At 35.3% G+C, this 14,414-nt stretch overlaps 1 protein-coding gene across 1 annotated transcript in view; it reads left to right on the forward strand.

Annotated features, from left to right (window-relative positions):
- Positions 1 to 561: 561 nt before the first annotated feature.
- Positions 562 to 14,414, forward strand: part of LOC123527599 (YEATS domain-containing protein 4-like) — a 32,541-nt gene continuing 18,688 nt past the window's right edge. The window contains exon 1 of the mRNA XM_053523484.1: positions 562 to 763. Within this exon, the coding sequence (XP_053379459.1) occupies positions 725 to 763 (39 nt within the window). The 5' untranslated portion in view covers positions 562 to 724. The remainder of the gene's footprint in view (positions 764 to 14,414) is intronic.

Raw genomic sequence — 14,414 nt, forward strand, 5'->3', positions numbered from 1 at the left:
AAATCTTTTAAGGATCCTTAAACTTCAACCAAGGTATACTACTATGCCAACTATAGGGATTTCCGATTGTATAAGTCCCAACAAACTGTCTGGAAATGTCGAATAATTTTTCAATTATTCAACCTATTACACTTAAATAAGTGTTTTAGACCTAGAACGTAATCGACTTAATTCAATTACGCCTCACCCGGTCCTTTTTCCAACACAAGTCACAACCGTTTTTAGACTGGCAAGTTGGCCAAGCCTAAAAATAGAAGTTCGGGTAGCGATTTATTGGTCGGCGAAATATGGGCTCTAAATGAACCGCTGCCACCAATATTGTAACTGTGGGAAACTTACCAGGTGGAATCAGTCTGTACTTTATGCTGTTCGGGACAATAGCCAAATAATATTGACTAGCAACACCAGCAATGTATTTTCGTGCTGCCCGCGCCGAGGGAAATCACTCTTGCTGTGTTCCGGGTTCAGGCTATCGCACCGTAGGCCGTACCAGACCGTACGCGAGCACTACAGTCCATTTCGCGAAATGGAGTCCATTTCTCTCTACTGTACCGATGTCACAGTAGTTTAGTTGAATACGCAACACCGTCAGAAAATTGTGCCGAACAAATTGTGGAAATATTTTCGTGCTTTTTTTTTTTAGCCATTTGTTTTTATCTGTTCAGTAGTATCATTAAGTCACATTACTATAAAAGTTAACATATATGTGTTCACTTTTAAAAATATGTCAGAACTTGGTCAAGAAAGTGGCGGTAGAGTGAAGGTAAACTGTAGTAGTATTCGTACAGTACATAATTTTTGAAATTTTAGGAAGTGTCCAGGGTAACTGGACCTCTGAACCTGTAGTCTAGAGGCCTGGTAATTAACATATGAGCCACGCCATGGGAAAACCAACATAGTGGGTTTGTGACCAGCATGGATCCAGACCAGCCTGCGCAGTCTGGTCAGGATTCATGCTATTCACTAACGGTTTCTCAAACAATTTGTAATAGGATTTGAAAGCGAAAGCATGGATCCTGACCAGACTGCGCGGATGCGCAGGCTGGTCTGGATCCATGCTGGTCGCAAAGCCACTATGTTGATTTTCTCATGGCACGGCTCATATATCGAGGGTTCAACGCAATAAGGGCGTATCTACATATAATAATTATATGTAGATACGCCCTTATTGCGTTGAACCCTCGATATGTACTGTATTGCTGTTGAGCGCAAATAACCAATCTGCGCTATTTACCAAACGCGCAGCGCATATAACAAATTTTTGTACGTTTGTTATATGTGCTATGATTTATCAATCGTTGCGCAAGATACATTTAACCTGCGCGATTTACCAAATGCGCAGTGCAAATAACAAACGTAACTTTATATGTCAGAAATTTGCATTTCGTGTTTGATAAATCATGCAGGCCTCCTAGTGAAACCTTTAAAACCTTTAAAAACCTTTAATTTTAGAGCAAACCTTTAAAACCTTTAAATCTTCTGAAAAAACCTTTAAAACGGCCAAATAGCCTGTAATTTTCACTCAAAACCTATATTTTTGTTCAGACTGCTTGCCGTGCCAGTTTAAAGCAAGTAATGGTTATACTACTGTATTTCTTCCCCCCTTTAAAGTGTTGTTATTAGGATACTGCTTGTGTATCTTTCATCTTGAGTTTTTCAGAATGCTGTTTTGTTCACCAGACCACATACATGTAGTAAATACCTATATATATTATGTGTTTTCAATGAGAATTCCGACAAAAATAGCCTTTATTTACTCTTTATTTTTTAATATTTTACACTAAAAGGCCTTTATTTCCATAGATTGGAGCCTTTACATAAACCTTTATTTTTGTTCAGGCCTGCTAGGGGGCCTGAATCATGCAGTTTTTCAATTTATCAATTAATATAGATGTCAAATGCTTAATATCTCGGTACTTAAATTGTGTGTCATAAATTTGTTTCTACATCAGTAAATTCACGGTTTCAATACCTCCGATCTTATACAAGATGCAATAAAACCCAAACATGCTTGAAGGTGTGATTTCCTCCAGCTTGCACAGGTCGTCCCCTGATATGTTTTAGGCTATTTATATAATTTTCTACTTCACCCGAGCAAACACTTAGAAAAATATCATATGTATGTATACTGCTTGACGCCCCTTTCGGGTATAACTAGCAGGTGCGCGTCTGTGCCAGAATAAAAGTTAAAAGAATGACAGTAAGATGTCAAAAGGAAGATAGTGCAAGATAAAACTGTATTAACAAGAGTAAAATCAGGATAAAAACAGGGTGTAGTCACTTAATAGTAGTGGTTTTTATTATAATGAAATATCTTGAAATTTCTCAATAATATTCTTTTTTTCAACGGGAGCATATCTTCCAACATGTCTAAGATAAAAGATGAAATAAAAAAGTCATAGAATTAAAAGAAAATTCTTACAGATCTTATCTATATTATTATTATTATTATTATCAAATCGATTGAATAAAGAGTAGGCCTAATTTTCACAAAACGTAAACGAAATTTTATATTTTGTAGCTGCGTAAGATACGCGTGCGGTGCCCTGCGCTAAATGAAAATGGATATTACTCTGATAACTTGAATATCTTTTATAAATCATATTAACTTTTACTTTGATTTACGATTACAGACTAAAACTAAATGTTTTTTTACAAGTCTAAATGGATCTATAATGTTACACCTGTAACTTGCGTGCGAGGTCGGTCCTGCGCTAATAGCAAAGTTTGAAATACACTGTATTTCAAATATATTTCATACTATTTATGTAATTTTCTAATGAATACTGTAGAAAAATGAATAGAAAAAGATTGATTTCTGTCATAACGAGAACGAAATATTACATTTTTTATCTGCGCAAGATGTATGTCTGCACTAATTATAAATCTGGAACTTGCTCTGACAACTTGAATATCTGTTAAAAATCATATTAACTTTTACTTTGACTTACGATTTAATACTGTTACAGCTTGTTCTAATCTGTGAGTGTGCATTATGTTAAAGTGTTGAATTAACCAGTATTGACCACCCAAGAGTGACCAAAATATTGAATCGGCCAGTATTGACCGGTTTTAACCAGTATTGACTGCCGGCCAGGTCAATACTCATATTGACCGGCTTTTTGCCAACAATGAATTATAGACTCTATATTATTGAGACTTCATTTATGGTTTGATTTGATACAAACTTGCAAAATACCTTTAACAAGAATAAATCCTGGATTCCATGATGAATGTGTCAGATCCAATCATAGGTTCTGGAGTTATTATGTCTCCCACAACACAGTGGTGTGGGAGACATATTGATTTACTCCAGTCTGTGTGTGTGTCTGTCACAAAGCTTGTCTGCACTCTTAAGTCGAACATTTCTCATCCAATTTTCACCAAACTTGAACAAAATGTGTTTGACCATAGGAGCTCGGCCAAGCTCGATGACTAGCCAAATCGGTCCAGGCGTCTTGGAGTTATGGCCCTTGAATGACCAAAAATCGGCCTCTAATTCAAACATTTCTCATCTGATTTTCACCAAACTTGAACAAAATGTGTTTGACCATGAGGCCTTGGCCAAATTCGATATCTAGCCAAAACGGTCCAGGCATTTTGGAGTTATGGCCCTTGAATTATCGAAAAATTGGCAGTTTTACTCTTGTCCGCACTCTAAGTTGAACATTACTCATCCGATCTTCACCAAACTTGAACAAAATGTGTTTTAACATGAGACCTTGGCCAAGTTCGATAACTAGCCATATCTGTCCAGGCATTTTGGAGTTGCGATCCTTGAATTATCGAAAAATTGGTAGTTTTACTCTTGTCTGCACTTTAAGTCAAACATTTCTCATCCGATCTTCACCAAACTTGAACAAAATGTGTTTGACCCTGAAACCTCGGCCAGGTTTGATAACTAGCCAAATCGGTCTAGGCATTTTGGAGTTACGGCCCTTGAATTACCAAAAAATCAAACTTTTTACTGTTGTCCGCTCTCTAAATCTAACATTTTTCCTCCGATCTTCACTAAACTTGAACAAAATGCATTTGGCCATAAGACCTTATCCAAGTTCGATAACTAGCCAAATTCACCCAAGCACTTTCGATTTATGGCCCTTGAATTACTGATTGGATCCACTCATCCAGACCATATAATTGGATCCACCTGTCTAAACCATCTAAAGAAACTAGACATTTTACATAGGGGCAGTTGTGGGAGACATGCGCTGTTCTCAAATGCATCTCTAGTTTTTAACTCGACTATTCTACTCACCCTGGCGTCGGCGTCGGCATCACACCTTGGTTAAGTTTTTGCATGCAAGTACATACAGCCATCAGTTAAAGGCATATAGCTTTGAAACTTATTTTTTCTTTTTCTAGGTCAATTACCAACCTCTCTGGGTCAAGTCCCATAACTCTGACATGTATTTTGAGCAAATTATGCCCCCTTTTGGACTTAGAATATTTTGGTTTAAGTTTTACATGCAAGTTACTATCTCCAAAACTAATGCAGATATTAATTTGAAACTTCACTTGTGTCTTCCGGGTTATAAAACTAGTTGATAGCAGCAAGTCCCATAACTCTGACCTTCATTTTGGCCAAATTTTGCCCCCTTTTGGACTTAGAAATTCTGGTTGAAGTTTTGCGTGCAAGTACATACAGCTACATGTATTACTAAAAGGCATATAGATTTGAAACTTATTTTTTCTTTTTCTAGATCAATTACTAACCTCACTGGATCAAGTCCCATAACTCTGACATGTATTTTGAGCAAATTATGCCCCCTTTTGGACTTAGAATATTTTGGTTTAAGTTTTATATTTTGGTTTAAGTTTTACATGCAAGTTACTATCTCCAAAACTAATGCAGATATTGATTTGAAACTTCACTTGTGTCTTCCGGGTTATAAAACTAGTTGATAGCAGCAAGTCCCATAACTCTGACCTTCATTTTGGCCAAATTTTGCCCCCTTTTGGACTTAGAAATTCTGGTTGAAGTTTTGCGTGCAAGTACATACAGCTACATGTATTACTAAAAGGCATATAGATTTGAAACTTATTTTTTCTTTTTCTAGATCAATTACTAACCTCACTGGATCAAGTCCCATAACTCTGGCGTGTATTTTGGGCAAATTATGCCCCCTTTTGGACTTTGAAAATTCTCGTTAAACTTTTACATGCAAGTTATTATCTCCAAAACTAACGCAGATATTGATTTGAAACTTCACATGTGTCTTCGGGGTTATAAAACTAGTTGATAGCAGCAAGTCCCGTAACTCTGACCTTCATTTTGGCCAAATTATGCCCCCTTTTGGACTTTGAAAATTCTGGTTAAACTTTTACATGCAAGTTTCTATCTCCAAAACTAATGCAGATATTGAATTGAAACTTCACATGTGCCTTCAGGGTTATAAAACTAGTTGGTAGCAGCAAGTCCCATAACTGATATGCATTTTGGTCAAATTATTCCACCTTTTGAACTTAAAACTCTTTTGATATTTAACCTCTTTGGGTAATATTTTCCTGCTTCTGGGACAATATTTCGAATAGTCGAGCTTGGCTGTCTTATGCACAGCTCTTGTTTATCTGATTACCTCCCCTGATTTGAATCAAAATGGAGTTTAAATGAGTTCTTAATATACAGTGTGTACATACCACGTGGTTTGTGACGTCATTTTCGGGTATTACGGCAAGAAAATTAATAAACAAATCCGTCGATTCAGAACTTAAAAACACTGTAAGTACTTCATTTTCTCACCGATTTGAATAATTCTTTTACGAGGCTCAAGCAAAAATAGTGGGCTATGAACGTAAGGCAATGATTTTCTGAAATTCTAAGCAGTTTTTGCAAAGGTCCGTTCCAACCATGAAATGCTGCAAATTCTTGGAGGGTAATACGGCAAGAAAACCTTGTGTTTTACAAAAAATTGCAGGATTGATTTGCTTTACATTGTTTTGCCTTTCATCGCTGTTTATTTCGGGCCCAAAAAGACCAGCGAACGACTTTACTGGAAATGAAATGATAGGTTTCTCATTGAAAACATATGTCTTGGGAAAATGCTAATACGGCAAGAATGATATGATGGCAAGCAGATTCATTTATACACCTATTGTCCCTAACAGCAGTTGAAACTTGGTTCTCTAAAACTACTCACTTCTGTCAGAAGGTAAGTAAATAGGGCCTACCTACTTAATGCATGGTATGCTAAACTAATTTGAACCGTTTATAAACAGTAATTTAAAGCCCTGTTTCATTTTTGAAGTGTTGACAAAACATTTTCTTTATTAGAAAGAATAATTCAGGGGTCTGTTTGCAAAATTATTGTTACCTTTACATGCACTTTAAGACCATAGGAAGGATGGGGGCTTTGCTGTACAAACAGATGTACATGTCCTATGTCAGTGACATGGGACTTTCATAGTCGTCTCGGGATTACTTTTTAAAGTCTGTTTAACACAACTTGAAAATACTTTTTACTTATATTGTTGGCAAGTTAAGTGATTGTATAGGCATAGTCTTACATTCCAATTTACGACCACGAACATGATTCTGAAACGATATTTTGAACGATTGTAATATTGTTCATAAAAGATACTTATTGTTTGTAAAAAATGATTTTATACTACGACAACATACTTATAGGGGTCTGAAGAATGCATGTATTACTGTACAATTTATGCAAAATCTTAAGAATATTCACATTTACAATGTTACGTTTATCAAGCAGGATAAACCTTTTCTTTTCATACTTTTACTAATATGCTCCCTTTTTAGGGCATAAAGTTTCACCACTTTATGGTTTCATCTTTATATGACTGGATACATGATTCTTAATTAAGTTTCATGATAAGTCGAAGTTGTCTTCAGTAATGATTCTGCGATCCTTACCATAACTTGGATCGTAACTTGGTAAACAACAGTTTCATTACATGACCTGTATTTGGAAGATATTACACCGACCCTTGATTCCGTCTGTGTCAACTATGTTTTATTAACCAACAGGAGCAGATCAATATCATACTTAAATGTGCTCTTTGTCTTATCATTAACGCTTTATCCAAAGCAATAGTTCTTTGTCTCACGTTCAGTGTGGTTTTTATGAGATACAAACCTGTTTTACTCAAAATCGAATTTATCACATTCTTCTAGTCGTTGTTTTACGCTATGGAAGTGTCCAATTTTAGAAAATATTCCAACACATTACTGTAATATATGTTTTTGATATTGTTTTTATTTTTTAAAAGTGCATCTGCATTTTACACTCTAGTATGACATACAGGAAATACTGCATACATATGCATAGTTCTGTTATTTACAATTATATGGTTTACATTGTTTAAACTGCGATTAATGGACGATACGGCAGATGCAAAGTCGAAATGGAAAAGCTTTACTCTTACAATAATATATCATATACGTTCATCATAATTTCCCCATCATCAGTAAAACTTCTTGTTTACATAAAAGATAATTTTGAAATACAAATTTGTCACAAAAGGATGCTGCACAGTCTTCATTTATGAGTTTCAATGTGTGTGATATATCGTTGCGTATATGGAAACTACAAATCTGGCTTGGTGGCCTTTTGTTGATTTTGCATTTATTGTATTGCCATTGCTTTGTTGGGTCTGATAAAATGAATATTTCCAATTTTACATTTTTACATTTGACGTTCATTTCGTATGAACAGCAAAAGGAAAGGCGCGAAAGTTACATCATCGCTGCTTAGTGATAACCTACCGGTGTTTTTACGACGTCCGCGTATAGTCAGGAAGAACATTCCTCAGACGACATCGCAGTTGTTCCGTCTGGTGAACAGAATCGCCGGGAAGTTGATTTTAATGCTCAATGCTACAAATCATATGCAATTCATAATATTATATAGTTTACAAATGGAAAGAAAATATAATGTAATTATAAGAAATTAAACTTGCCGATCATATTAAACTTGCCGATCCATTCCTATTGCCGATCCTATTAAATTGCCGATTCTATTCTGTCGTTCATTTCGCATGAACACCGAAAAAATCATTTCATTTCTTAATTAAATATTACTGTTACGTTTTACATTTCAAAATCTTTAACCAATTTTTAAAAGTGTTTAATTATCTGCTTATACTATCATAATTTAATGTGTTATTTTTTATAGTAAAAAACCTTATTGATAACTTCTGTATGTATCAATGAGGTAACAAACTTTACATCTGAACTCGCTTGTTGGTTTCTGTGTCTGAACTCTGACGTTTTAGATCGTTTCCCAAGTTTAAGTTTAGTCTTTGTCCTCGTCATTACTCTTAATCTATCACTGTAATCTCGAAATCTCAAAGACTTATCCTATATGAAGTTTCGATACATTATCAGGTATTGATCAGAGGCCCAACTTTCACTAATGCTTGATAAGGAAAGATATAATGTGAACATTTAGGATATATTTTTCAATTATTAATACTTTTTGTTCACTTTTTGGCAATTTAGTTGTTAGCATTCGTGGGTGCAACAGTATAGGTACAAAGGGACTCATCTTTAAGATACCTCTTGAGATTATAATTAAAGTAAAACAAATTTGGAAACTTCTGAACGCCCGAAATTATTATATAACAAGTAATGAAACAGAAAAAATAGATCTACTAAACGATCTTTGAGAAGCATTGAAAAACCCGTTCTTTCATATCACATCATACCGAGAAAAAAAAATCTTAAAAGCTAAAGAAATCTGTTAACAGGTATTTTTCAAGAGGAAATGAATCTCAAACACAATAATCTGCCTGACTGTTCGTAAAGGAACAATAAGTGTATTCATGAATCTGCTTGCCGTCATATCATTCTTGCCGTATTAGCATTTTCCGAAGACACATTTTTTTCACGGATACCTACCATTTCATTTTAAGAAAAGTGATTCGCGAGTCATCTTGGAACCGAAATAACCAGCGGTGAAAGGCACAACAATGTAAAAGAAAGCAATCCTGCATTATTTTGTAAAACACAGGATTTTCTTGCCGTAATACCCTCCAAGAATTTTCAGTATTTCAGGGTTGGAACGGATCTTTGCAAAAACTGCTTAGAATTTCAGAAAATCATTGCCTTACGTTTAAAGCCCAATATTTTTGCTTGAGCCTCGTAAAAGAATTATTCAAATCGGTGAAAAAATGAAATACTTACAGTGTTTTTAAGTTCTGAATCGACGGATTTGTTTATTAATTTTCTTGCCGTAATACCCGAAAATGACGTCACAAACCACGTGGTATGTACACACTGATATAGGACTCAATCGAAATTTTATTATTGTCATTAATTGGACTCATTTTAAACTAGACTAATAAAATTATTTCCTGAATACTTGAACTTTTATCTTTCCAGCTACCGGTTCTTCCATAAAAAAATTTATGGAAGGCTGATAAAGTTTTACGCCAAAGTTTTAAGCTATAAAACTCTTAATATCCCATTATGCGTATCAGGTCATGATCGGACTAAAAAAGAATAGGATTAACTACACATACAGTTTGCTACTAATTTCACTTTAAAGGTCTTTTTGGAGAATAGCAAAAAGACTTTTTTTAATAACTTTATACCTGAGTTAACTATATTTTATAACTAATACAGGTTATAAAATGCTTGAATGATGTTGAAAAAGTAGCTGAAATAGATTACATAACTTAAAACAGTTACACCCCTACATGTAGAACCTATCTAAAGCAGTTTTGTTAAAGGGCAGCAGTTTTGAGGAACGATCTACAGTAATTAGAGTATCAGAAACATTTTGTCACACTGAGAACAGTATTTACAAAGAGCATTTAAAACAAAAGTTTGCTTGCATATTTTTATGCCCCAGGCATCACTGATGCGGGAGGCATATAGTGATCGTCCTGTCCGTCCATCCATTCGTCCGTCCATTCATCCGTCGGTTCGAGGTTAACCAAATGGGACCGTTTCGTCTAGCAACAATACCCCTTACTAGAATGACTTGATACTAATGCAGATGTAACCTCTGACCATTCCTCATCTTCAGACCACCTGACCTCGGTTTGACCTTGACCTTGACCTCATTTTAGACTTAGGTTGCTTTATATGGACCATCTCTTGGTTAACCAAATGGGACCGTTTCGTCTAGCATCAATACCCCTTACTAGAATGACTTGATACTAATGCAGATGTAACCTTTGACCATTCCTCATCTTCAGACATCACCTGACCTCAGTTTGACCTTGACCTTAACCTCATTTTGGACTTAGGTATTGACAAGGATGCCACCAGGGGCATCAAGCGTTTATTGAACGCAGCTTCTTGTTCTCATCGTTTTAAATACTACTGTTTGCAGATCAATTTGCCCTTTCGTCTTTTCTTAAACCGACAAACTTGTACCTTTAAGTCACAAAAGCAACGATGCTGAAGCTATTTTTGGATCTCGTCCATACAGGTAACTCCGCCTTTCCAATACGAGTAAAAATATTGAATGAACTTGTTTACATTGGCTGTATCACCGAGAAATGATGATTTAAATACTCATAAAATTAATGCTGTTGGAGCGGGCGCTTAATTGGATTGTAACAGATGTATCAGATCTAATCTTCGTTTAGAATTGAAATGAGTCTTGCCACAATGCACACTACATTTAAATAGCGTGGATGTGAAAAAAAGACACCCTCTTTTACATTACAGGTTTTTTCTGTCTACATTTTAGTACCTTTTGCTGCAGAATTTTCTTTTAAATAATGTATCTCGTATTGGGTTTTCGATATCATTATAAAACGCGAATGACTGGCTCATCATTGATTGAACTGCATAGGTTTGAATCCCGGAACCAACCAAGGAAGTCGGCAATTCCTTATGAAATATATGAGTCTTGATCTAATTTGAAGCGATCCTAGGAAACAGAGTTGTTTTTTCCACTTGGAACAATTGTCCACGCTAGATTTGGCTTTAAATACCGATTTGGTTCTGAATATGAGATATATTCAAATAAAACTTATATGTATCAAAATAAAGTCCAAATAATTGTATTCTATTGTTTAATATCATTTATTTTTTGAGTAATCGACATCCCCTTTACGTAGACAACGTAAAACATCAAAATGTAAAATCGGTCTTCCCGAGGTATCATTATTTAGACTAATCAAAAGTGGGATTCAGTTCCTCATTAATTTATGTATAAGTTGTATAAGTTATCATAATGCCCATTAACACGATTAATGTTACACATAATAATTATGCAAGCTAACTTGAAATGACGGTGTACTGTTATTTAACATAAATTATTTTGGTTGTTTTAAAGTGACTGTCACAAATATAAAACAGACTAAATATCGAATTATGTGAGTCTATAACTGTTTTTTTCCCCATCAACTGCCAGTATGCAAATAACTAAAATAACGACTTGAAATAAATAGATCTAGTAGATAAATTCACATAGGGCCTACTCCACCACAAAAAAACGTTTGAATATCAAATAAATCAGTTTTTATGGATATGACAATTAGATCTACAAGACTTAGTGTTACAAGCTTGAAGGTTCAATGATATCTTTCTCATAGCTGTCATGGCAAAGACCACGAGTGCATTCGGGGTTGGAAGGGAAGGTTGTCCCTCGTACAGTCCGGAGGGCAATGATCCCTAAAAGCCGGAGACGCTCTCACATGGAAAAAACTTTCTAAACATGTGTGCACATATAATCGTCGACCTGCTTTTAAATAGTCTCTCTCCATTTTGTGCCGTTTATGCATGTGGTAACAATGACACGTCGCACTAGTGAATGTAAACACTGTATTATGCTGTATGAAAACACTGTGTCAACGCTGTCACGCATGTTCGATTCAATAATTTTCTACAAAAAAACAATTGACTGCTAGATCAATATGTTTTTAAAAAAATGCGTGTGACTTTGAATAGTAGGCGTGTGAGTGTGATCTGGAAATGCGTGTGTCTTGGCAGATATGCTTTCTATACAACCTTGTACACCTTGCGTGATTGGAAATTTCGTCGATAATAATTGCCCTAACAAACAAAAAAATCTATTCTATTCTACTTTTAAAACATATTCAATGATTATCACCATATTGCATTTACAATGTACGCAAGTAGAGGCGATACTTCAAAGACAGTCAGAGCGCGCGCTTTGTGTGACGTCAAGATAAAGAAAAAAGTTTCACGACAAAGTGAATGAATAATTGTGGATGAGGCGGGGTTAACATGTCAGGAGTATTCCAAAAATAGCTTCAGCTTCACAGTTTTTCAGGTAACTGAAGTATTTATAAGTCTTTAATCTTAGGGAAAAAATACGATTGCAAATTTAGTAAATAAAAAATATCTATGCTGTAATTGAAAGCTTTTATAATAAAATGTTTAAAACAGTGGAACAAATGAGATCTAATTTCCAAAAAAACAACAACAAAAAACACTGTTAATTTGAAATTATCTCATGGTTTTGATATTGTAGAACCCTCTCTGCTAAAATCTTTTTCAGTATGTATGTTAGTTACTTGACTGTTGACAAACTGAGACTAGACAGGTGGTTTCTGGACTCCTGAGAACTTTTACTGTACATCTGGCCCCATGTTCACTTTAGCAGTTTCATTCTCAGTGGAGTTTGATAACGAAATTTTATTTGTCCAGGGGTTTTTTTTACGACTGGGGGAAGAGGCCCCAGCCTGTCATTGGGGGGAGAAAATAGCGCGCGACAAGCAGTTTTGGGGGATTTTTCCACTCAGGGGGGGAATTTACAATTATGCATAATAAACACTTTAAACTATGTTTTTATTACATATTCTTGCAACTTTTAGCAACTATACACACTGTCACTTAGCAGTAGATGGACTTGCACTAATGTTCACTTATCATTGTAACAAGGTGGGTGGGCAGAGTTGAAATGCTCAAATCATTGAATATTTAAAGATCACATGCATTATTCACAAAAAATGCTTTAAAATAAGAGTTGTTTTTGCAAGAGTCATCATATTATTATTAAATGCATACTTTTGTTGGCTTTTTATTAACCAGGTTTTCAACGAAAACCTTAGTTATTAGATTGGGGTAGATGTCGGTCGGGCGGGCGGCGGCGGCGGCGGCGGTGGCGGCGGCGGCGGCGGCGTCAAACTGGTGTTTCCGGTCAATAACTTTTGTTTCGGTAAAGATATTTGAATAAAACTTGGTATGTATGTAGCTTATATCAAGACAAAGGCTGGGATTGATTTTGGAGTTTCTGGGGTCAAGGTCAAGGTCACTGTTACTTAAAATAGAAAAAGGGTTTCCGGTCAATAACTTTTGTTTCGGTAAAGGTATTTGAATAAAACTTGGTATGTATGTAGCTTATATCAAGACAAAGGCTGGGATTGATTTTGGGGTTTCTGGGGTCAAGGTCAAGGTCACTGTTACTTAAAATAGAAAAAGCGTTTCCGGTCAATAACTTAACTTAGGAATGAGCTATCATGATGAAACTTGGTGTATAGAAAACTTATATAAAGTTGTAGCTTGGGATTGATTTTGGGGTTTCTGGGGTCAAGGTCAAGGTCATTGTTACTAAAAATAGGGTTAGGGTTAGGTTAGGGTTAGGGTTAGCATATCTTCTACATGCATGGAGGGATTTTGATGAAAGTTGGCACAATTGTTCACCATCATGAGACGGAGTGTCATGCACAAGAACCAGGTCCCTAGGTCTAAGGTCAAGGTCACACTTAGAGGTCAAAGGATACAAGAATGAAAATTTTGTCCGGAGCATATCTTCTTCATGCATAGAGGGATTTTGATGTAACTTGGCACAATTATACACCATCATGAGACGAAGTGTCTTGCGCAGTTCCCTTCTTTAGAATTACTTCCCTTTGTTGTTACTATAAATAGCTTATATTGTAACTTTTTCATTACTAGACGTAGGGAAAAATCGAGACCACTTTTCTGTAGTACAACATGCATGTTACATCCAATTTTGAGGTGTATTTTGACCAATCTCTACCTGGTAAGGATTTCTGTGTGGACTTACAATTTTTTTTTTTGTATTTTTTTTTTTTTTTTTTTTTTTTTTTTTTTTTTTTAAGATTAACTTCCCTTAGTTGTTACTATAAATAACTTATATTGTAACTTTTTTATAATTGACCGTAGGGAAAAACCAAGACCACTTTTCTGTGGTACAACATAGTTGTTAATTTCTAATTTTAGGTGTATTTTAAGGTATCTCTACCTGGTAAGGAGTTTTTTTGTGGACTTAGAAAAACAAAAGAATTACAATGATTACTAAACAACCACAAAATTAAAATTACATCTGCAAATACAGGTGCTAGAGTAAAGAAATTTGCTGTGACGGGCGTGTATTGTGACATTCTGGCACTCTTGTTTATTCTGATGAAAAGTGTTGAAAACCTGGTTTCGTGGCATTGCCACGTTTCTTGTTTCAATTGTACTAGAAAATCTTGTAAGAAAGGATAAAAAAGTCCGAAAATCA

Source organism: Mercenaria mercenaria, chromosome 14 (genome assembly GCF_021730395.1).
Source record: "Mercenaria mercenaria strain notata chromosome 14, MADL_Memer_1, whole genome shotgun sequence".
In the NCBI taxonomy this organism is placed as follows: Eukaryota; Metazoa; Mollusca; class Bivalvia; order Venerida; family Veneridae; genus Mercenaria; species Mercenaria mercenaria.